Consider the following 24593-nt stretch of genomic DNA (forward strand, 5'->3'; position numbering starts at 1 on the left):
TTCTTTCCTTTCCATCTCTCTCGGCAGTTGAAGCAAAAAGAAGAGGTGGAACAGATGATCTATTTGCTTCCATCTCCAACAGTGTCCCTTGATGGGAAAGAGACGGCAGAATTGTACTTCGCTTGTTCCGGGTAGTTAATGTTTCTTCCATCTCCAAAAGTGGTATAAATAGGCTGGTTAATTATAAATTTCCTTTTCCAAAAAGGAAAGGTGGAATAGGCAAAGAGCCATAGATATTGAATGCTAAGCTCATTGAAAGGAAGCAGAATGTGCAATGAATAGTAATTACTTGATATGCTGCATTGGCAAGAGAAATGTATAACTAACTATTGAAAGGATCAAGCCGTAACCCTCAGCCAACCCTAAACCCTAAATCAAATTGGCTAGTCATTTTCCAGAAAACATATATTTTGTGTGGATTGAGAGAAACACAGCCAATAATAATCGATAAGAAACTAGTCAACTGCACCCCAAAATACATGGAAAAATCTCAGTGAGGAAATTTGTTTCTTGCTCCAAATTAGCCAACTTGTAGTACATAACACAAAACTCTACAAGCTGACAACAGTGATCTGTGTCTAATATTTTCACTTTGCCTTTCTTTTATTTGATGATCCCTTCTTTACGGACTTCTTATTAGGTTTATTCTTTGGTTTCAACTTGGTGGAGGTTGATGAAGACTTCTCTTGTCCAATTTCTTTGTGTTTCTGCTTCTTCTCTCTCTTCACATTGTACATGGTAACCGCCTATTTACCAAGTCCAATGGGTAAAAACAGTGAGCAATTTTCCAGTTGACGCCAAAAATTAAAGGATCAATTACAAAATAGCTCAAGCGTACCTTATTAACATTAAGTATCTCGTGTGAATGCTTAGACATTAACTTATTCAAAACTTTCTCAGTCTGCTCCTTCTCCTGTGAGCCTATCCCTGTCCCTTCCACCACCGGTAGGAACTGAATGAAAAATAGAATTATTTATTCCCATGTGACATTTAGTAAACAACTGCATTGAAGCATTTTCCAGGTAAAGAGTAAGCCTACAAACCTTCCTATGCTTCCCTTGTTTATTAGGAGCCCTTTCTCCAGGTAGCTTCTTGTCAAATTTACCACCGCTGGCTGTTGAAGTAGCAACTATTCCTGCTACATCTCCTAATTCATGTTTGGTAACTTTTTTAGGTGCAGCCTTGGTTCCTGTTATGGGCAAAGCAGTGGCAGCTAGCTGAACATGGCTGCACAAAAGAGTTTATTTAAGTTTTGTATGCAATACTAGGGAACCAGCAATTATCTAGCAGAGTCGGCAATTAAAAAGCTACAGATAAACCACAATTAAAATACAGAAAGAAAATGACATTTATCCATGTGAGGATGTTAAGATGAATGGAGCTTGAGAGAAGAAGATCAAGACTAACATCAATAAAAATATCTTGGATGGAGGAAAGTTGAAATGGGACTTAATGTGTTGCCTGGCTAAGTAAATTACTAAATTGTATATTAAATGAAGTTGAAAATCAATGAGAAATTTTACATACCAAATTTCCTAAAGGGATAGAAGGACAAACCTTGGCAAAGCACCAACTTTGTCTGCTTGTTTCAAGTTCTGCAACCGATTCTTCTCTTGCTTTTCAACTCGCTTCTTCTTTTCTGTTTGTCTCCTAGCAAATGGATCCTCTCCTGGCTCTGTAAAAAGCAACAATTAGTGTCAGAAAAATCATTCAATAAATGAACAAATAAGTGTGATGATTTTCATGAACAGAAATTCCAAAAACTGAAGGCATATTCATTTCAAATTTCAAAATCTTGATACCTTTCCTGCCACTCAAACATTAATACATCATATATATAGACATTTACCATCAGTCATCTTGGCCTCTATGATGGGTACATCTTTATCATCATTAACATGGTCATAACCATAGCGGCGTTTCCAAGTACCAGTTTGCTCATCCCAAACAACCTTGTCTTTTTTACGCTTCTTTATTCCTGCAAGAAATTGCAAAATCAATTTTGTTCATATATGGTATATCAAACAACAAAACAAAACACAGCAAGCATAAATTAACAAAATCAAGATTTAAGAGCACTCGCTACTTTAGATTGTTAATCTCAGGATATATTCCAGATCTCAATACATTTAGAATAAATAACAAATACAGAGTTCCACAATTAAAAGGCACATATATACTACAGTTAATAAGATATATTACCTCTCTTCTGGGCAAACAATTCCCATTTTGTAGGAGGTTTAGGCTTTGGTAGCTGAAAACAAATTGTAAAATGCAACTGAGTTTAATGCTAAGCATAGAAAATTAATATTTCAGTTCTAGGAAAGTCTGTGGACATGTATGAATAAAAAAAAGAACCAAAAACATTAACCATAAAATATATTGGTTTCAGCAACATGTCAAATTCAGCAATAGATTGCAGAATGTTAAAAAGACATCCAAAAAATTAATCAGTGATAAGCTAAAACAAACAACATACAACAATCTTGGCAATTCATTCATTTGTGTAATTTTAAACAACAAACATTTAAACTTCATCTCTCATCTCCTAATCTCTTTCATCTTTCTCTTTGTCACAAACTCTTTCTCTCTCTCTCTCTCTCTCTCTCATTCACTCGTATCTTTCTCATGTCTATCTGAAAAAATCTCAAATCTCAATTAAAACATTAAACTCTGAATAAATTTTCTATTAGATTAATTAACAAAGCAACAAAAATGGAAGAATATTTTTTAGATTATAGTCATGGCAACACAGAAGACCCTAACCTTATGCTCCTCACCTTCAAAGGACCAGGTATTTATAAGCATGGCCGTGCCCCAATTTAGTTTTTTCCTTGCTAGAAATAGACAGTGGACAGTGTACATTGTAACAACTGGTAATAGAAAGATCTCCACGCACAAAAGTAGGCAGGATCAACACACAAGGAGTCTTTCAGTAGAAAGAATGTTTCAAGTGCGTTACACACATATATACATAAGGCTCACTACCTAGCAAGCATGCATTTTTAGCTGAAAGGACAGATAACTAATCACAAAACTTCTCTATGTTAACAATTAGTACTATGAGAGTTAAAAAAGAATAGAATCAAAGTAGCCATTTTCAGCAATATATATCATGGTCTGGTACCAAGTTTCCACTTTCATCGAACGCAAATTATGAAAGGATGAACTTGCAACATGGTTAAACCAAAGTGAATAAATAATTACAACTGAGAAAGGCCAGATAAAAGGTAAGCCTTACATGCTTTGATCTGGGCAATTTTGTTGTTGGAGGAGGCAAATTGACAAGGGGTCCATCTACATCTTCGGTTGAAGGCAAGTTGAAAAGTTGGTCAGCAATTGCTTGAACTAACTTTCTGCCTTCCTGTAGACATTCCTTCACTAGTTCCTCCCTAAGGATATCAAAATTTGTATGCTATAAAATCTCCTCAAAACAAATATACTACAGAATCAAATATATCCGTTGTCGATCTACAAAGCAAAACTCATATCATACTACTGTTATGCACTCATCACATCAAATTCTAGTTCTTAAATATTTGTTCTCATGAATGAATCTTCAAATGGCATGAATTTAGACTAACCTGTACAATCCCTGAATCTACAAAAATAGAAATACTGAGGAATTTAATCAAGAATGTAAGGACCTTCATACGCTTAAAACAAGTTAGATTGGAATCCCATATAACAAGAAATCAAAGATACCTAATAAGTTACATAAAACAAAAACGACTACAGAGGGTTTTGGATATTACAAAGTTCCAATTTAGAGATGAACAGAACAGGTGGGAATTGTTAAATAATATATGAAGTTAAAGATAGTAAACCTTGAAGAAGGGAGGGATGGAAAGTGGCGAGAAGGGTTGAAAGCCATGAGATTACCAAGGTCGACCTCATACTGGCTTTGGTTCTCCATCACTTTCTGTCTCCAACACTAAATGAAGACGATTTGTTTTAGGGGTTCATGCGCTTTCTTCTTTGTTGCCCTAATTGGATTCCAAAAGCGGCGGTCCAATTAGCGAAACAAACCGAACTCACCCTTTCGGCTTAATTATTGGCCCTTATATATATAATATTATTATATAATTAAATATTATTTTATTATTAATTTAAAATTATTTTATTATATAATAATTAATAAAATTTTATATATATATATTTAAAACATGATTTGAATACATAAATGATATGTTATCATATGACTGAATGATATTAAATTAAAGATAAAATAATACTTAATCATATAATGACATAGAACAAAATTATGTGTATCTATTTTAAGTACATAAATATATACACATTTATAAATGTCATCACATAATTGAGTGATACTTTATTATTAATTTAAAATCATCTAATTATATGATGACACAAATAAATATGTATATATTTATATATCTAAAATAAATACACATAATTTTATCCAATGATATATTATCTATATATAACCATTTGTATATACAAAAATATATATATACATAATTTTATTGTTAATTTATTCATAATTACTACATCCACTACTTAATATCTATAATACTAAAAAGTAATTAAATAAATAATTTTGTATTCATTTTTGGGGAAATTAATAACATTAACAACTTTTATGTACCAACATGAAATTAATCATATTTTTTTGGTGTTAATGGAAATGATCAAAATCTTTAATTTAATACAAAAAATTATCATATTCCTTTTTGTATGAAACCTAACTTTATATTAACAAAAATATCATCATAATTGATATTTGTTAATATTAGGGTATTATTAGATATTTAATCATGTACAAGGTGAAATAATATTTTACAACATTCGGTGGCTTAAAATTTTACCATGAAAAGATGGGTGTTATTTGATATTTAGTTATATAAGGATTAAATTGATATTTTACTTTATAGGGTTAAATTTATATTTGTCCGATTTTGTATTATTTTTAATTGAAAGACTATTGAAAAATTTTAAAATAGGTAAAGTCAATAAAACATGGAAGGTGAATTCACATCTTACCATACGGAGATAAATTAATGTTTTCTCATATCAAATTTTTTATAATATATTTTTATTTATAATATTTAATAATTATTTTTTTTGTCTATCAATAATGATATGATGTTAAATGTTAAATGTCAATATTTATATGTGATTATCTGTGTTTTATAATGACATTTAGAGAGATCTCATTTTATCGATTGACTTTATATTCAGAAGTCATTTTTATAAAAAAATTTAAAAAGAAAGTTAATTTTAATTATTCTTTCTTTTTTTGGACAAAGAAAACCCTAAAATATGAAACTGTGCAACAAACAAACCTTAAAATGAAAAATTTTTAGTATGCCCTGTAAAATTGCGAATGTCAAAAAACCCCAATGAGAAATTTTGAAACACCCACCACCGCAGCGGGTGGAAAATTACAAGCTCACCACGATACCCCCCGTATACTGAAAACTGACCCTAAAACCCCCGCCATGCGAGACCCGCGGGACCCCGAAATAATTTCAGAATCACCGAAGACAAATAAAGCTGTGTTTGGCCACCTGATTAAAGCTGAACTTCCTATCGACTTTCAAAGATTAACAACCAAACAAACCCTAACAAAATAGGACAATCCATACTAACGAAAGCGGAAGGAACGACAACTCCACTACGCCTCTTTTTTCTTTTCCTTCTTGTCCCCAAAGGCCAAACCCAAACCCTTCTTTATCAAACCTGAATTCAGATCCATGATTGCTAATTGATAATCAAATAGGGTTTTCTGTTTTTCAGTTTTTAGCATGGACGGTAATAAAGACGATGCGTTGAAATGCTTCAGAATCGGGAAAGAAGCCGTCGAATCTGGGGACCGAGTGCGTGCCCTCAAATTCCTCACCAAAGCTCGACGACTGGACCCCTCTCTCCCCGTCGATGATCTCATCGCGTCAATCGAATCCAACTCCAATTCAAACCCCGAAGGGCCCTCTGTGAGGGCGACGACGGCGAAGTTGGCTGATCAACAGTCGGTCCGTCACCGGGCCACAGCCACGGCTTCGTCTTCTTCCACATCTGCTGCTGCGTACACCGAAGAGCAAATCACGATCGTGAGACAGATTAAGAAAAAGAAGGATTATTACGATATTTTAGGTGTCGAAAAGAGCTGTTCTGTGGAGGATGTTCGGAAAGCGTATCGAAAACTGTCTCTGAAGGTTCATCCTGATAAAAACCAAGCTCCAGGCGCTGAAGAAGCTTTTAAATTAGTCTCGAAGGCGTTTCAGTGTCTGAGCAATGAAGAGAACAGGAAAAAATACGATCTTCTGGGGTCGGATCAGCCCGATTACCAACCAAGGGCACAGAGTCGGGCGGCCCATGGGTATAATGGTTTTTATGATTCGGAGTTCGATGCTGATGAGATTTTTAGGAACTTTTTCTTTGGAGGGATGCAGCCGGCTAGAACACAGTTTCAACATTTTAATTTTGGGCCGGGTATGGCCGCCAGAACGACTGATCATGGGTCCGCTGGGTTTCATTTACGCGCGTTAATTCAGTTGTTGCCGGTGATTCTTATCATTCTGTTGCAATTTTTGCCGTCTTCAGAGCCAATTTATTCCCTGTCTAGGTCGTATTCTTACGAATACAAGTTGACAACTGGGAGAGGTGTTAATTACTATGTCAAGTCGGCCAAGTTTGAGCAGGATTATCCTGTGAATAGTGCAGAGAGAATGAAGTTTGAAAAGCAGGTGGAGGAGGATTACTCCTTAATACTTATGCAGAATTGTGGGTTAGAGATTCAGCGCCAGCGGTTGGGTTTCATAAAGGAGACTCCCCATTGTGATATGTGGCGGAAGCTTCAAGATTCACCAGTTTGATGAATTAAATCAAGGTCTAAGTCATAGTCCCTCCCTGATTTTGTTTGAAACTTTAGATATTTGTGCAGAATTATCTTCATATGGGAATATTAATAAGTTATTTGCTTCCTTTTACTTTGAGGATATATACATCTTTGTATGTGTTTATGGTTTTCTTGTATACCAGCTGAACTCATTGACTTTTGCTTATAACAAATTGAACGGAGAAAATTTCCCCTACAAACCAATTAAACTATTATAAGAGGATCTACCAACTAGGTAGTTTTCAGCCTAATTTGTAGTGCAATTTATTATACTCATGAGCCATGGTTTATTGGTGCTGTCGTATCTGTTATCTTTGAAGTTTATTGTTGTACTCGTGCGTGTTATCTTCCAACCTGTGTTTGGAAGGTTACTTTATAAATTTGATTTGGCTCTTAGACATAGCCATAGATGTAGAACTGTTGTCATTTGCCTTACCCTTGAAGGGATCACTGTGAGTTTGAATCATAGTTATGTTGTGACAAATTTAGAAAATGCATCAAGACTTGTATTCTGGGATTGTAATTTTCTCCTTTTGCAGATTGCTTGTTTGCTGCTAAATGCTGCAACATTTTGTCTTTGAAGATCACATGAAGCATTTGAAATTTGCTCAAGATATAAAGGATAATAATAGGGATTTTTGAGGATTATATTAATTAAATCTGGCTGTTGAGCTTTCTGCAACAAACTATGTGGTCTATGCATACACCAGGACAGCTCATAAACATGCTTTTGTCTTTCTTTGAAAGTTGGTTGCAAACTTGCAATATGCATGCTTATGAATGCATCCAGCAAGTGTTGCAAAATTTATATTTACATTACAGTACATTTTCAACTCTGTATATAAGCTAGTTACATGTGCACATTGATTCGTTTACATTGATGTTTATTAGTTATTATGCACTTGGTCCGAAATGATTTAGTTATTCACAATGTATCTATTGGCTATGGATTCGAGATTGAAGTACTTTGATAATTGACCTAACATTTTTATGTTGAACAAAACTATATACGTCTAGTTTTGAGTACTCAATTAAATATTTAGATAATATATCATTATGTGACTGAGTGACTTTGAATTAATAATAAAGTAATATTTAATCACAAAATGACACATTATCTGGTTACCCAATTGGGTGTAAATAGTATTACTTATATGTTTAGCTTTTAACTCTCATTTACAGATGTTTGGTTGTCTGTTTGTTGAGTTCCTTGGCAAAGTTTTTCACCCTTGGTTATTCTTGTTCATTTCCAATACAATCTTCCATGAGTAAGAATATTAATTTTTGTGATTTGATTTTAATTAGTTATTAACAACTGCCTTGATATTTAGCTCTGCTTAATCACTTATTATGCCCCCAGGTGGCTTTACATAACGTTTGAAAGTTGAAATTGTAAATGAGACTAGCAAAGTTACCCTGAGAAAGGCCAGCTGCTTCTCACTCATAATTTATTCAAAACAGCTGAGAATAATTTAAGATTTAGATTGATGTCAACTAGGGATGGCAATGGGGAGGGGCGGGGAGGGGATATCAATCCCCGTCCCCGCTCCGTCCCCGTTGCGAGGATAAAAAATAATCTCCGTCCCCTCTCCGCGAAGGAAAATCCCCTCCTCATCCCCTCTCCGTCTCCGCGGAAAAAAATCCCCTCCCTATACCCATAAATATAAATTTTAATTCTTTTATGTATTTCAATAAATAAAATAAATCATATTCTCCCAAAATATCACTTGCTATAAAAGCTACAAAATATTCTTTGTTATTTTAGTTCAAATATAAAGTTTTCATAAAATCTAATAATATGTAATAATCAATCTCTTCATTAGTAGCTCTTCATGTATGTGATTTAGGGTAATTTTTTAATAATATTAAATTTAACACTTTTCATTCACTTCAATTGATTTTATCAAGTTTATAATTTTTTTTTGTGTGTAAAACCTGATGGATTGACTAACTAAGTTTTGAAGTTGAAATAAAATTAATTTGGTGCATTTGTATTTTATGATAATGAGATTCTGGGGTTTTTTAATATATTAGATTAATAGTTTAGAAATTAGTAAAAGCTAATAATTGATAATTCAAAAATTAGTAAAATTAAAGTTATAGTTTTAATAAATCATAATGTAAAAATTTCTAAAAGTTAATAGTTTAGAAATTATTATATTAATATATTAGGTTTAAAGGGGTGGGGAGGGATGGGGCGGGGCGGGGCGGGGCGGGGCGGGGATACGTGGGGGACACACGTATCCCCGTCCCCGATTACGGAGATTTTTTTCGTTCGTATCCCCGTCTCTTTCCCCTTTTTTATCGGGGAATCCCTTTCCCGTTAGGGTCGGGGAGGGTCGGAGTCCTTAAAATCGGGTTCAAATTGTCATTCCTAATGTCAACCAATTCAGGAATCACATTCCATTTATGTTGAGGGACAGCTTACAAAATGTCACATAAAGCTAGTGAAGACGTCCATGGCAACTGAGCATGTAAAAGTGATCTTTTTCTCTTTTGTAATAGGAAATTCCTACATGTGATCTGATTCATGTCTTAGGAGTTGAAAACTTGTAGTTGTATACATCATCCTTTAGAGGACATTTGGTTTAGATAATGTTTTATTACCAAAATAAGAAAATTATCATAAAGATAGATTATTTAGAAGATTACTGGATATAAATAATTATTATGTTTGATAAAATTTGGTAGTTATAAATAATTATTGTGGTTGATTAAAGGTAATAAAATTATATTAGTAAATTATTTTACTTAAATGTTTTTTAATATAATTATTTTTAAATATTTTATATTATTTATTATATTAATTAAAAATAAATTTATTTTTTCTCAAAAAATTAATAAATAATAATATAATTATAATAAAATCAAGATTATCTTAGTAATATTTTAATACCTAAAGTGAAAGGAGTAATCAGATTATCACTAATATTATCTGTTACGTTAGTATTGGTAATAGAAGTTTATCATAATTTTTATTACTGACAAACAAAACAAAGTAATATAAATAATAAAAAATAGATTATTAAAGTAATTTTTAAATCTCTGGAACCAAACGACCCTTTAAAGTTATGGCAGCACTCTTAAAATTATGTACTGCAAATAAAAATTTAATTTAATTTCCTAATTTTGTAATTGCTCAATGTGAAAAAAAAAAATTTCATAAAGAAAAGGCATGACTTGAAGCAATTTTATAGAGAAATTCTTGATAAAGAATAATGAGTGGTACTCTGGTTGGGGTAACCCTAACTCAATTTCAAGGTGAGTCGACTATAATTCAACCAGTTATTGAAAGACCAACAACAAATTTTGATTGATGACTTTTTATCTTATTTAGTGATTTTTTTTTCAATAACTTTTTTCTTTTTAAACTTTTTTCACCTAATGTTTAGTATAATCTTAAACGTTTATTGATAAAATTTTAAAAATTTAAATATTAATTCTTAAAGATATAAATATTATTTCATTAAATATATTAAATAAATTAAAATTTTACCATATTTTACTATGTTGACATACCTAATTTATCCTATTGAGCAAATAGGTGGCGCTTTTCTACATCACGGTCACCGGGTTACATAATTACGAGAGTCCAAGGTCCAAATTTCCTTTAAAAAAAAAAAAAAAAATTTCCGTAATGTTGAGTAATGAAACGCTGCCGTATTATCTTGCTTCTTTAACCTCTATAAATTATACCTCGATCTTCACTTGCTGTCTCTACTCTGTTAAACCCTAAATTTTTTGCGCTCCTCATTCAGTTGTCCCCAACAAAAACCCTAGCTTGCTTCATCTACGAAAATGGTAATCTTAATTAGATAATTGATCGATTGATGTTTGAAACGATTTATTCACTGAGTATATGTTGTAATTTAATTGTTATGTGTTGTTATTGAATATTGCAGACAGGAGAAGCAGTGAACCCAAAAGCATACCCACTGGCAGATTCACATTTGACCATTACAATTCTTGATCTCGTTCAACAAGCAGCCAACTACAAGCAGCTGAAAAAGGGTGCTAATGAAGCAACCAAGACCCTGAACAGAGGTATCTCCGAGTTCATAGTGATGGCTGCCGATACGGAGCCTCTCGAGATCCTTCTCCATCTTCCCCTGCTTGCGGAAGACAAGGTAGCTTTCAGATTCAATGATTTATTTTAATCTTTTATATTTGGTTGAAACCAGACTGACCCCTTTATTTGAATGGTGCAGAATGTGCCCTATGTGTTTGTTCCTTCGAAGCAGGCTCTGGGACGAGCATGTGGTGTCACAAGACCCGTGATTGCTTGTTCTGTCACATCAAATGAAGCTAGCCAATTGAAAACACAAATTCAACAACTCAAGGTAGTTAATTTGGGTGTTTATTTTTTCCTTATCATGAGAAAGAGTTATTGTTTTCTGAGTTTGTGCCCGGTTTGTGTGTGTGAAATGCAGGATGCCATTGAAAAGCTCCTGATTTGATATGAAATATGATGGATGGTGTGCGTAATCGGTGTGATGGGCCTCTTGGGTGGCTTTGACTGCAGCACTAGGCAATTGAGCTTATAAATCTTGATCTACCTTTTATGTTTTCTTATTATGCATTGTGAGATTGAGACAGCTTTTTTTGGAATTATATTATGCAACATGAATGGTGTAATATTACAGGTGGTTCGTGTGTTTGCTTTGGCTATGAATATTAACTAAGTCAACATAAACCATCTCTGAAATTAAGTCTTCTCTTACCTACCCTTTGCTTGCTATTCTGTGTTACTTTAAAAATCCCTTTTGCTTACAATCGTTTTCAACTCCAGCTTAAGTTATTGGCATGATTAGGATTGATTATTTTCTATTGGATCATCCAAAGACTAAACCAAGGATTGAATTCAATCTGTGCTGTTGCTCTGACCCAATTTACAGTCATGTTGTCATCAAGTTTATCACGTTTACAATTTGTTGTGTTTATTTTCCTTAATTTGGAAATAAGTTTCATGTTTTGATTAAATTTTACATGGGGGGAATCTTCTGCTATGATTATATTATTGCTTATGTATGATCAAGGTTTATTCGGATTAAACTGTAGAATTAAGAGTAAAGCCATGATGATCATCTTAGGGAGTGGACTAGTAAAAATGTAGACAAAATGCATTGACAGCCATGAAGCATATAATCCGTGGGTCTTTAGAGGTGGAGCTGTTAAAGCTATTCACCCTCCAATGCCTTACATTTTTTATATTTCTAGTGAAGGATAAATACAAGAAAATAATTTTGTAAATATTATTGCGCCGGCCCTCTTCAACTATAATTGTGTTTAGTAATTTAGTTTAGGTTTTTTTTTATTTATTTATTAACATGCATTCAAATTGAGAGTGCTATCCATAGTCATCCATAATGAACAATTGCCAAAGATTTAGTTAAAGCCAAACTTAGTGTTGGTAATACAATAGCATGTAGACTGCAGAGGCTAACAAACATTAGAATTTTTAAAGGTTGGGAGTGTTAGAATTTTTAGAAAGAAGGCTGGGAGTATTAGAATTTTTAGAATGAAGGATGGGAGCATTATAATTTTTAGGGGGAAGATTGGGTCGAGCTTTGTCCCTACATTTTAACTCATGGAAGAGAGGACTATTTTCAGAGCACTGCATTCTATCCGTGTGTAAATGGCGATGAGGGGAAGTACAAAATTGCGCTATAATATTTTAATAGGTGTTCCAGCATTAACATCAAGTGGGCGTGCCGGAGTGGTTATCGGGCATGACTAGAAATCATGTGGGCTCTGCCCGCGCAGGTTCGAATCCTGCCGCTCACGGAATTTTCTATTTGGGTTCCTTTTAAAATCATTTTAAAAAATTATGTGAAAAAAAATATAACAGTAATATATTTAAAGATTTAATAACCATTAAAAGTGAAAGATAAAAATATTTAATAAAAAATACATTTAATATATGGCTTTCCACTATTGAGAATATATTGAATGACCGTTAAAATGTATTTAAAGATTAGGAGATGTATGAGAGTAAAAGATAAATGAGTTTTTAATGCTTATGAAAATATTAGAGACAAAAAATTTATGTTGTTATGTAACAGGTGGTTTTTCGTCATGAGAATACGTTTAATGACCATTAAAAAAAGAGTAATATTATGTGTACCCAGTTTGGGTATACAAATGTATACATACTCATATGTGTCATCATATAATTGATTATTATTTTATTCTTAATTCAAAATCATCCAATCACATGATGACATATATAAATGTGTATATATTTATGTACCCAAAATGGGTACACATAGTTTTATTGTTAAAAAAATGAGCAATACTATGTGTACCTACTTTAGATACACAAATATATACACACTCATATGTGTCATCATATGATTGGTTATTGTTTTATTTTTAATTCAAAATTATCTAATTATATGATAGCACATATAAATGTGTATATATTTGTGTACTTAAAATAGGTACACATAGTTTTATTGTAAAAAAATATATTTAATGATTGAGAGACTGTATAAGAGTTAGAGACAATTGAGTCTTTAATGTTTATTAAGAGATTAGAGACAAAACATTTAACCTATTGTGTAATAGGTGGCTTTCCAATAACATATTTAATGAGCATTAAAATGCATTTAAAGATTGGAAGACTCATGAGAGTGAAAGAGAATTAAGTCTTTAATGTTTATGAAGAGATTAGAGATAAAACATTTAGCATGTTATGTAACAAGTGACTTTCCACCTTGAAGATACATTTAATGACCATTAAAATTAAGATGCATTTAAAGATTGAGAGAGATATAAAATTGTTATTCGCACAATAAAAAAATGTAGAGAGGGCTTGGCTTCAATCCTCCCAACAAAGCTTGAATTCAAAAAGCCTCACTAGCTTTTGTCGTTTTTGCATTAACCCTCCTTTTAAAGGACATTATTATACAAGTGATTCATTGCCCCCTGAACAATGAAAATGTTGCAGATAACTATTATACATCTATGAAAGAAGAAATTGTTTCAGATAATCTAGAAGACACTTAACCACTTTTTGTCTTCTAAATTTCCCCAAAAATTTACAGACAGTTAACTCAAGGCTTAGCCTGATCCTTGAGCATAGCCAAAATTATGGCTGAGCTGCACAACTTTCAAATAGATTCACTTCTGTATACTCTGCACACTAGCTGTATGACATCGATGACTGCAAAAATAAAGTTCACCTGGACATCACTTATTTCTTATGATATATCATTACACAACAACACTGATTGGCAAATCTAAACCTGTCTGAGAATGCCCTTTTCCTAGTAGTCTAAGATATTTACACAAAAAGACTGATAAGTTGCCCTGTGGATCAGCCTTTGGATCATTTAACGTTCATGGCTACTGCCATGGCACGTAGCTCCTTTGAAATCTCTGAGAAGGCTGGCCTAGAGTTTGGATCTGATGACCAGCACCTTTCCATCAATGATCTCCAACTTGGATCACACCAGTTTGGAATTTTAGGTCGGAGAGTGCCTTTAATTATGCCAGCTGAAAACATCACAGTGGAATGTATAAGCACAAATGGATCAATCAACATCAAACAGTATGCCACATCAGCAGCATTCCACAAACCATATGAGAGTTTAATGCTAATGAATTCATATCTTTGGTTCTGGTGTCCACATCAAGTCAATCAACCATAGAAAATGTGTTTTGTGCTGTGTGTATACTCAATGTAAGTATCAAATTAAAAAGTATTCAAGAACAATCTTGGTCTGAAATTGAAATGTACCTATTATTTCCTCTGAATGCAAGTTTGCATAAAGTTCCTCCCCAGTTAAGAGTTCCCACATGACTACTCCAAATGAGTACACGTCAATCTACCAAAATGATTCAACGAAAAGAAGAAACAAATTCAGTTATGCAAATGGCAATAATACTGAACAATAAACTTCAATAACTGAACATTTTACCTTTTCTGTTACTAGGTTGCTCTTTTGCTTAATTTGTGATAAGCCCAGATCACCAATCTGACAAAAAAGGTTGCAATTTGAAAGTTGCTCAGCTAAATAAATAATGTAAACTCAGTTATTGATCAAGCAACAGAAATGACAGAAATTCAGACCCAAAGCACATAATTTTTTTATACAGATACCTTGCATACTGGTCTTTGCGGATCCCTCATGTTCACAAGGAAATTGTGAGACTTCAGATCCAAATGGACAATGTTCTTCTCATGTAGATATTCCATACCAAAGGCTGCATCCATTGCTATAATTAATCTCTTCCGACGATCAATTGTTCTGTAAATCAAACCACTCAATGTTAGGAAAAACAAACACAGAGGCACATACTGACGGTATTGGTTCCCACTGATTAAAAGGATGTCCACTATGAGATTTCAATGTGATCTATGATATCAGAATTCACAAGATGCAACCCCAGTTGACATAAATGTAAAAAAAAAAAGCTATAAAACTTTTTTGGGCAATAAGCTAGGTGCAGATGGACTAACAATTGCACTATTTTCCAATCTAACTTTCAATGTTAAGATATTCATGCTCTGACAAATGCAGAATTTAAGTTAGTAATTCAAACTCCTGAAAAAAGAACACTACAATTCCAATAACATCAACTTAAGTTCCTCTAAAATATTACTTTCATAATTTTGTAAATATAGAATGATAGGATAATTACCGATCTTTCCTTTGCAAAACTTGTTTTAGGGAGCCATGTACCATGTATTCTGTCACTGTTGCAAAATTTGTCTCTGCCTCATCAGTAACTACACCATATAAGGCCACAATATTTGGATGGTGAAGCTGACCAAGCATGTGAGCTTCCCTCCAAAAATCTGAAACCTGCATAGATATATTGTCAACAATAGTACCAATTACATTTGCATTTCTCTTTTGGCAAACAGAAGACTTAGGGCTTTGTTACCACATTGAATGCCCATTTTTCATTTTCCATGTATTTTAGCATCTATTGTACATTCTATAGTTTTCAATAGTTAAGACCCTTACATCAAAGCTGCCCCATAAGAACGTGGGAAAGAGACAAAAGATAAGAAAGCTTCTAGCTTAAGAATGAAAATGAAATTGATCAACAGCCTTATAAAAAATTGATCAGTTAATCTAGTGTTTATACTTAAATATGCCACAAACTGATACATTTGACATGCTTAAGAGTCAAGAACAAACCACTTGTGACAAGTCAATGATTAAAATGACGAGTGATAATATTGACAAAAGAGATTTCTATGGTTAGTTCCAATATATAAATTATTCATATCAGAAATCTATGCTATTTGTAAAAGTGATAAAATGATAACTTTTTCGAATTGAACTTTGGAAAGAAATGTGTGATTACCAGCTGATCCTCCTCCAATAAATCTTCAGTGAAGCAGTTTGGTTTCATCCTTTTAATGGCAACATCAGAACCCCTCCATTTTCCATAAAAAACAGTTCCAAATGTACCCGATCCAAGTTCTTTTATATATTCAAGATCAGAGTATTTTATAGTCTGCAGAACAATACAGAATTGCGAGCTGTCTTAATATTCCATTCAAATGATAAAAGAGACAAAAATCAGACATGTTTGACAGGCTACCTGCAGCTCTCCAGCCGTTGAATGCGCGAAGAACGCTGTCAAGTCACTGGAGAATCCACCAATTATCTTTGGAAATTCATAACTCACTTTGGTGTCACCCTAAGAAAACGTAGCAATTAGTCAATCAAGCCAATGAGAATGCCGTCCAACCATCAGCCAATGAAACTAAAAAGAACACAAAATTGATTCATTTGGCTCAATCATCATATCTCTTCAAGCAATACCTTTCCTTCAGGGCACAAACCAAGATCCTTTTGAACTTCTTCTCCATGCACATAAACTCTTCTTGCTTTAGCCGCATTCTGCAAAAAACTAAATCTGACTCTGTTTGATTCATCAACTACAGCGCCTGCACTTAATATTCCTTTATCCACAGGATCTAAAGGCTTTGATTGAGATTTCAACAAGACATCAGAGACAACATTGCCAGAAACAGAAGAATTCCGGAAAGTATCAATTTCTTTGGATGATGACAATGAGAGGTTACACAAAAAATCCATCGAAGATGCAATTCTGCCTTGCAAATTTTTAGTGCCATTTGTCAAGCTGCAACTTAATGTTGCTCCATTTCTATGGTCCATTTCATTTGAAGGACCAGAGATATTAGCATTCTCCAGTGAGCCAACCAGAAGTTTTTCAGTCTCTAGATCACTATGATTGGATGCATAATTGGTGGACATTCCATGAATATTCTCATGGAGACTGTCATATAGAGCTTCGTTCTCCTCAAACTCAGAGCCAGTCAATAGATCTTCCCAAGGTTTAATCTCCCTTACACATGATGATGGAATCCTAACAGTATCAGAGGTCGGGAAAGATTGATTAGCCACACCACTACACAACTCATGACAAGTTAAATGACTATCCAGCGTATTTGAATTTCCATACTGTAAAATTACAGGGTCACCCTGCTCCCTAAAAGTTGCCTTACCATATTGAATGTCCAAAGGATAGATGTCTTTGTTTAAACAAGGAGCCATCATGCTCATCCTTCCATCTGATGCATGCTCTGCCAAACCTGGCGAAGGCTTCAACAAACTGGAATCATTTAATCCCATAGACTGCCGTTGATCTAGGATGTTTGAATATGGCTTGATCCCAAGATAGCACGTCCCCACCATACTATCAAGTCTAACACCTCTATAATTCTCTGCCTCAACAAAATTGTTCCTATGATTTTTCACACGGTAAGGATAGTTTCGATGATTTCCAGAATCATAAGCACCAAGCCTATGGTTCTGGATTCCATTATGACAAGAACCTGAAAACCGGTCACCAAAATAGAGAGGTTTCCGAGGATAGATACTCCCAGCGTGCTGATTGTTACAATTTGATGGCAAGTGAGTTTTCACTGAACCACAATTCACAGCCCAAGGCATAATGTTTTCCCTATTGATATTACTAGCTAACACCTGCCCCTTACCATTAAAATGCTTACCATCAAAACCATTACACGTAGAAACCACACCACAACCATACGCTTCCTTTGAAGGTAGTGAAGGCTGACCCGTGTTCCCAGTTTTACTCCCACCCCCATAACACAAACCAGAACTAGACCGCCCCACTAAAAGTTCCATTGGATCATGCGTTTCCACTCGTAGATTTACATCCCTCAGGTTCAACAGATTCAAACGCTCGTTTCCCACTCTATTAAACAATAAAATTTTATCTCCATAAAGACCAGTATGTAAAGTTGAAAAATGCGGTTGGGAATTTAAATGCGAATCCATACATTGATGCTCATAATCCTTTTTAGTTTGTTTTGCAAATAAGTGTTGTTTCAAAACCGTTTTCCTTAACAAATCTTCATTACTTTCTTTCTTAACCCTAAAATTACTACCACATTCAATTTGACTGCAAACGAAAACCCAAAGCCTCGCATGCTCACCGTATAGTTCCAGTTTATCATACTCATCAACCATGCACTTGACGTCATCGTCCGACGCGATCAACACCAGAGGCATGTCGTCGTCATCCTCTGTGTCTTTACACGAACGGCCGGTCAAAGGAAGTTGGTACCTGAGGGTGAAGGAGCGAATGTTGGGGCATATATCTGAAATCGTTAAACGGAGTTTGGAGAAAGAAATATTTCGATCGACAGAGACTATACGGGTCTCTCCGCCAATGTAGCGGAGCTTGTTGGACGGCGGTCTGACGTCGAATCCTCCGTTGAAACTACAAACCAGCTTCAGTTTGGAGGTAGGTTTCTTGTGGAAACGAGAGAGAGAAGGTTCTTTCATGGCAGAGGTCGTGTGTGTTTGTGTGCTGTCAATTGTTTTATAGTTCTGTGTGAAGGGCTTTGAAGTTTGGGTTTTCTTTATTGTTTATTTACTTCATTGCCATTCTTATGTGTGCTTCTTCTCCCCTTGGGATTCGAAGAATGTTATTTCCTACGGTACGTTAATATTTTATAATCAAAATTAAAATTTATTTTAAAAAATTATTTAGTATAAATAATTATTATATTAATAAAATTTATATATAAAAATAATTATTATATTTGATTAGAAATAATAAAAAAATATTAATAATTTAAATACAATAGGTATAATTATTTTAAAATATTTTTTATATTATTTGTTATATTAATTAAAAATAAAGTTATTTTTATCTTAAAAATTAATAAATAAAAATATAATTATAATAAAATTAAAGTTACTTTAATAATTTTTTAATACCTCAAGTGAAAGTATTATTGATAAATCAAATAAGATAATATAAATAATAAAAAATTAATTATCAAAATAATTTTTTTATTAACTAGAAACTAAATACATTCGCCTACTCTCTCAAAAATCAAAATAAATACATCAAAATCTTACAATAATTTTATTTTAATCAAAATATAAATCTAAATGCTTATACTTTTATTTTTTTAGAAAATTTAAAACCCCATATAATAAAATATCCTTTATTATTTACTATTTTTCATTATTAGTTATTTTTTTTTATCAATACTATTGTTTCATATATAAATCAATTAAAGTATGGTTATTTTACTTAAAAAATGCATTAAAGTAAATAGCACCGGTGTTTTTGTGTTTAAATCGTTTCAAAAAAACAAAATTGTGAAATTTTTACTTGCATATAAATATAAATTAAATTGAATTTGTTTAAGTTTAAAAACAAATCTAATTCGAACTAATTTAAAATAAGTTTTATTTAAATATAACTCGAGTTTAAATTTAAATTTAAAAATTAAAAATTTTTTATATTTAAATTCAAATTTTAAGATATTTAATTTATTAAAATCAAGAATTTAAAATTTTTTTATATAAATTAAATAAATAAATATTATTTTAGTTATCATTGACTTAACTATAATATTAAACCAGACTCATAACTTAACTCTTAATGCTCTCTAATTTATGTCAAATTTAAGTTTAATAGAATTTGAATTTGATTCGGTTGAAATCATTCTTTTGCTTACCTCCCTTTATTTACTAACGTGGATCTTTGATATTTGACGTGATTGATGGACAGCCACCAGTTGGGTCTTTGTCGGAAAGAAACCCTACCCAACCCACTTTGCCTTGCGTACTTTGGTGCATTGAGAATACAGGTGGCGCCTTAGGCCTTTGAGTTAAGTGGTCCACAACCACAAGCTACCTTTTGGTTAGAACGGCACAGGCAGTCCCAATAGTGTTGACGTGGGTCCCTTTTAATGACTTTTGTTGCGCATTTTTTAGACAGTCCAGTTATGAGGTGATGAGAGGACAACGTTGGTCAGATTCTCTGTCAAAGCAAGCAATTAAAACTCAACCCCAACTTTGACAAATAAAATTTGGGCCAAAGAGCTATTTCTCACCCAAAGATTTTTCTACTCTCAAATTTTTATCTCATAATTTTAAAAATTTTATTTATCTATTTATAAATTATTAAAATTAATAAAATTTTAACTTTTTAAAATTTTATCTCTTTCTTATTTATTTTAAATTTTAAAAATTAACTATTTTTTTCATAAACCAAGTTAATAAAAAAAAATATTTCCTCCCAAAAGTTTAGTTTTCAAACTGAAGTCATTATTGACAACCTCTCCCTCTCAAAGTTTTCTTTTCTTTTAGTGATCTCTTTCTATTCAGTTAAATGCTCAATCGACGTCAAATAAAGTTTAAAAGACAAAAACGAAGATCTCATTTTCATCTCTTAAGCTTTATTTAATGTTGATCGAATATCCAATTGAGTAGAAAGAGATCACTGGAGGGAGAGACTGCTAATAATAACGACGGAGTTTGAAAACTAAACCCTAGAAGAGGAAATGTTATTTTTTAAAACTTAACTTAAGGGATAAATTTTTAGTTTTTAAAGTTATGAAGGAAGAGAGAAGAAGATTACATTTTAAATTATTTTTAATATTATAGATAAAATGATAATTTTACTCTTAAAACTAATAAATTTAACCCTTTATAGATAAATGTTTGAAATTTTTATAATTAATAAATAAAAATTTAATAGTAGAGGATACTTTAGGTCGGAATAAGCCTTTTGGCCACAAAATTTTCAAATTCAGAAGGTGGTTTGGTGGGAAATAACCATTTGGCCTTTAAGAAGTATAAAAGTACAAGAAGTACACACTGGGAGCAAAGATTCGTGTTTTAATCTTTCAGGTGTAAAGAGTATGTCTGTATAGTGCAAAACGAACATGGCATAGTTAGGTGATGATCTTGAAAGGTGGGCAATTGTACTGTTTCCACTTATCTGAAATGATTATCAATATGCATACAATAATCCAATGTTTCAATGAAAATTTGACAATAATAAAACTATGTAAATATATTTTGAATATACAAAATAAATATATAAAAAATAAAATAATATTCAATTATATGATGATATATTATATATATATTTATTTTATATATTTAAAATATATACATATAATATTATCCATTCAACAGACAAACATGCGCTGTTAGAGCCGCGGAAGAGCTGCTACTTGACTAAGTACGATATATTATTTCAAATGGTGGAAGAGTCAATAATAATGGCCACTGGAAATAATAAATAAGCAACAGTTGACCTGGGACATTATAGTATGACCATAGCCAAGTCAAAAAGATTCACTAGGCCTAGAATACATGCATACTTACATTAATGAAGTTATTTTCTTATTGAAAATTAATGAAGGTAAGGTTTGGTTATAGTTATAATATCAAAAACTGATAAAACTAAGAGAGAGAAAAGGGAATCTTAAGTCATCAAAACATAGACTTAGAGACATGTGTTGTGGATGTGAGTGTGCATGTGTATATGTGTTCACCGGAAAAAAGTAAAAGTTAGGATTAGATTTAAACTGAGTTGAGTTGATCTTGAAAACCAATTTAACTCAATTTGAATTCAAATTGAATTTGAATTGAGAGAAATGACTTATTTTTAAAATAGAGTTAGAGTCAAACTATAGGGAGTTCGGTTCACAATTAGGGAATGATTCGATTTGATTCAAATTTAACTCATGACTTAATTCAGATTATATCACACAATTGTCAAAACGATATTGTTTATCTATTATTAGATAAAATGATATCGTTCTATTAATGAATAGCGAATTCAAACAATGAATTCGAACCACAAATTTGAATAATAGATTTAAGCTATGAATTCAAACCAAATTGAACTAAACTTAAATTTTTCTTAGTTTTGACTCGTCAAACTCAAACCGAACCATTCTTTATTTGAGTTAAACTCGAATTAAAGGATGTTTGTACTCAGCTCAATTTGTATCCATCTCTGGTTACTAGAATAAAGAAAAAAAAGTACAAGAATTGTTGTGGAAGTGTAATTCCATTTTAATCACAATGAATAATAGTATGTATGAAACATTATCTTCAAGCAGAAAAATCATCACCCCTTCATCTACAAGAATTTTCAACTCCTCATATTGATTGGATTTCATTCAGACAAATTAATTTCAGTTGAATAAGGGTATACTGCATTTGTATCGTTCAACAGATTATGATAACAAATTATAGTATCATACCTTGGAACACCTATATTTCTCTGCTATCAAAAGTTGGCTAGCAGCCTAGAATGGAAACCACACAATTTTGTTGTCCATGGCCAACTTTACTTGACTTTCAACTCCGTCCACATGAATTTGCACTTGATAATGGCTTCTCCTGCACTAAAAAGACTGAGAATGTTGCAATTATGACAGAAAACAAACATCAATAAGTAATAAATAATCAAAGAAAATATTCTTTTTTTTTCAAGGAAAAAATATATTTACACAAATATCATTCACTTGCTTCGACATATTGAAACTGAAACGAAGTACCTTACAACAAGAAAACAGGTCTACATATTTTGAGGAAAATTTTAAAAGAGCTACTAAAAAATCTTTCCTGGAGTCCTGGAAACTGGTAACACATAGTAACAATTCCAAAATCCATGATTTTGGTACAATAGGAAACTATTCAGAGAGAATAAACCTTACATACCAACAAAAATATAGGGTAATATGAAGGTTTTTAATTTCTGTCATCATCAAACCTGGTGAATATATAGAAAATGTAAGACAAAATGAAGTTTTCTGCTTTGGAATCATGACTCTGTAATCCCCTTGGAATATACAAGTGCAATAAGCTATTACTAATTTCTGTCCAAGAGTAATACCTATCTATCTCTGTGGAGAGATCTTTGGGTAAAACGTTCAGGATTTATACTACTTTATGAATGGGATTTAAGAAACAAGAGTCTTCGAGTTGACAGGATCTGGATAGACTGTACTGCTACCTGGCTGCCTGTGTGCAGAAGACATGGCCGTGGATCATCCAAGACCAACAATGATAGAGATAGTCTGTGCGTATTGGCAAATCCCAAACAAGTGGAACTTTCATGCACTGTAATTGTCAATGAAACCAAGGATTCAGCCGTGTTTATCACAATCAAATATACTATTGGGAAAAAATCTTGGCTCATAGAATAACTATGATTTATGAACAAAAATATCAGTTGGTGCACACACAAAATATGTCTTATTTTGCTTTGTCAGAATTATATACGTTTCAGAATTTATAAAATGAAATATAGAGAAACAAAAGACCAGTATTATGCCTTAACTCTCTCCAACCCAATAGTAGCCCTTCCCCAGACAATTCAGACGGCGCTGCGCCCTGTAACTTGAAATATTGGAGAAGTCATCTAATTAACAGATAAGCACCTCCATAAAGAAGCAAAACATGACTAATTGCTAATTTATTACTCAGCTTTTATAATTGAAAGAAGCATGCTGACATCCAGTATTCTAAACATTAGTTAAATTTTTTTATCACATTTTTTTCAGAGGACACTAGTCATGGGACTTATGCCTAATGACATTGTTTTCTCCTCATATTTCTTAAAGGACTGAATGGAAACAAAAATGCAAAGCAGAAAAACTAATGTGAATCCATTTAATAAAAAAATTACCACACGAAAGCAAAGAACCCAAATCACTACAGTATCTTAAACAAACAACTGCACTTCAAAAACTATAAAATGGAAAGAGTTCACTAAAATGTTCTTTTAGGGAGTTAGCAGCCCTGCATGTCCTGTATTTATACTTCTCTTAGAAACCAAAGCATAGTTGGAAGAAAAGTTGTTTTACAGAAACAAGAACACACCAGGAAAAAAAAAAAAAACTTTACAAAAAGTGGGAAAATTGAAACTGTTTTCGGAAACCAAGCTCAAAGACATAAATATTTAAGAAAACGACTAACCTGTTACCATCACATGTAGCGAAAAACAAGGGTCGTAAAAAGGAGACCACTTTACTGTTGCATTTCCTTTGCATAACTTGCATTTATAAAATCCTTTCCCTTTACAAGACCCACAAGGCGCCGCGACCTTTTTCTACAAAATAGAAAGCCGCAAAAGCCAATCTTATCAACATGTAACAATGAGAGAAACTACTCAACCAGGAGCGACGTGGCGACATTAAGAGCAAGAACAAAATAGCTCTGATTAAGTTTTTACCCGTTTCGCCTCAGTGACGGCACGAAGCGCACCGAGTGTGACAGTTGAAGCGAAATTGAGAGTGCCCAATACTTGCACTGATTTTGGTATCATCGGCGCAATTTCACTCTCGCGGACTTTTCTTCGTACAATTTCAGCGCATATAGACTGACTTCAGCGGAACTCCACAGTTGCCGTGGCGCTTTTGGTCATGTGGATTTGGAAGTTTCCAATTGAAACG

The 24593-nt window shown here is 32.9% G+C and overlaps 5 protein-coding genes and 1 non-coding gene across 10 annotated transcripts; 3 read left to right on the forward strand and 3 right to left on the reverse strand.

The window, feature by feature from the left end:
* Positions 1-272: 272 nt before the first annotated feature.
* LOC123200705 (ribosome biogenesis regulatory protein homolog) lies at positions 273-4049 on the reverse strand. The gene is made up of 8 exons (XM_044616043.1): positions 3828-4049; positions 3242-3392; positions 2203-2254; positions 1850-1978; positions 1558-1675; positions 1044-1227; positions 839-952; positions 273-746 (listed from the first exon to the last, which is right to left on the reverse strand). Exons 1-8 carry the CDS (start codon positions 3914-3916, stop codon positions 588-590), a joined length of 996 nt encoding a protein of 331 aa, XP_044471978.1. The 5' UTR covers positions 3917-4049; the 3' UTR covers positions 273-587.
* Positions 4050-5455: 1406 nt separating this feature from the next.
* Positions 5456-8237, forward strand: LOC123200937 (chaperone protein dnaJ 49-like). Of its 2 annotated transcripts, none has more exons than XM_044616327.1 (2): positions 5456-6850; positions 8220-8237. In XM_044616327.1, exon 1 carries the CDS (start codon positions 5769-5771, stop codon positions 6834-6836), a length of 1068 nt encoding a protein of 355 aa, XP_044472262.1. In that variant the 5' UTR covers positions 5456-5768; the 3' UTR covers positions 6837-6850; positions 8220-8237. The 2 variants fall into 2 exon arrangements, with proteins under 2 accessions (XP_044472262.1, XP_044472261.1); XM_044616326.1 differs by lacking the exon at positions 8220-8237 and adding an exon at positions 7399-7783.
* A 2263-nt stretch (positions 8238-10500) lies between these two features.
* On the forward strand, positions 10501-11583 carry LOC123200183 (13 kDa ribonucleoprotein-associated protein). The gene is made up of 4 exons (XM_044615330.1): positions 10501-10660; positions 10762-10986; positions 11068-11199; positions 11290-11583. The coding sequence occupies exons 1-4, from the start codon at positions 10658-10660 to the stop codon at positions 11314-11316; spliced, it is 387 nt and encodes a 128-aa protein (XP_044471265.1). The 5' UTR covers positions 10501-10657; the 3' UTR covers positions 11317-11583.
* A 978-nt stretch (positions 11584-12561) lies between these two features.
* Positions 12562-12643, forward strand: TRNAS-AGA. Its single transcript has one exon. It is a non-coding gene; the product is annotated as a tRNA-Ser (tRNA).
* Positions 12644-13790: 1147 nt separating this feature from the next.
* On the reverse strand, positions 13791-18666 carry LOC123200219. Its single transcript, XM_044615372.1, has 8 exons — positions 16645-18666; positions 16421-16519; positions 16181-16333; positions 15506-15669; positions 14964-15111; positions 14782-14838; positions 14601-14688; positions 13791-14356 (listed from the first exon to the last, which is right to left on the reverse strand). The coding sequence occupies exons 1-8, from the start codon at positions 18658-18660 to the stop codon at positions 14190-14192; spliced, it is 2892 nt and encodes a 963-aa protein (XP_044471307.1). The 5' UTR covers positions 18661-18666; the 3' UTR covers positions 13791-14189.
* Positions 18667-22153: 3487 nt separating this feature from the next.
* On the reverse strand, positions 22154-24566 carry LOC123201043. 4 transcript variants are annotated; one of them, XM_044616494.1, is made up of 4 exons: positions 24374-24566; positions 24118-24250; positions 23153-23259; positions 22154-22536 (listed from the first exon to the last, which is right to left on the reverse strand). In XM_044616494.1, the coding sequence occupies exons 1-4, from the start codon at positions 24464-24466 to the stop codon at positions 22495-22497; spliced, it is 375 nt and encodes a 124-aa protein (XP_044472429.1). In that variant the 5' UTR covers positions 24467-24566; the 3' UTR covers positions 22154-22494. The 4 variants fall into 4 exon arrangements, 1 of the variants encoding a protein (XP_044472429.1); XR_006498703.1 differs by having other exon boundaries at positions 23033-23259; XR_006498705.1 differs by having other exon boundaries at positions 22154-22541; positions 23033-23259.
* Positions 24567-24593: the final 27 nt, after the last annotated feature.

The sequence above is a fragment of the Mangifera indica genome, chromosome 17, assembly GCF_011075055.1.
Source record: "Mangifera indica cultivar Alphonso chromosome 17, CATAS_Mindica_2.1, whole genome shotgun sequence".
NCBI lineage: Eukaryota > Viridiplantae > Streptophyta > Magnoliopsida > Sapindales > Anacardiaceae > Mangifera > Mangifera indica.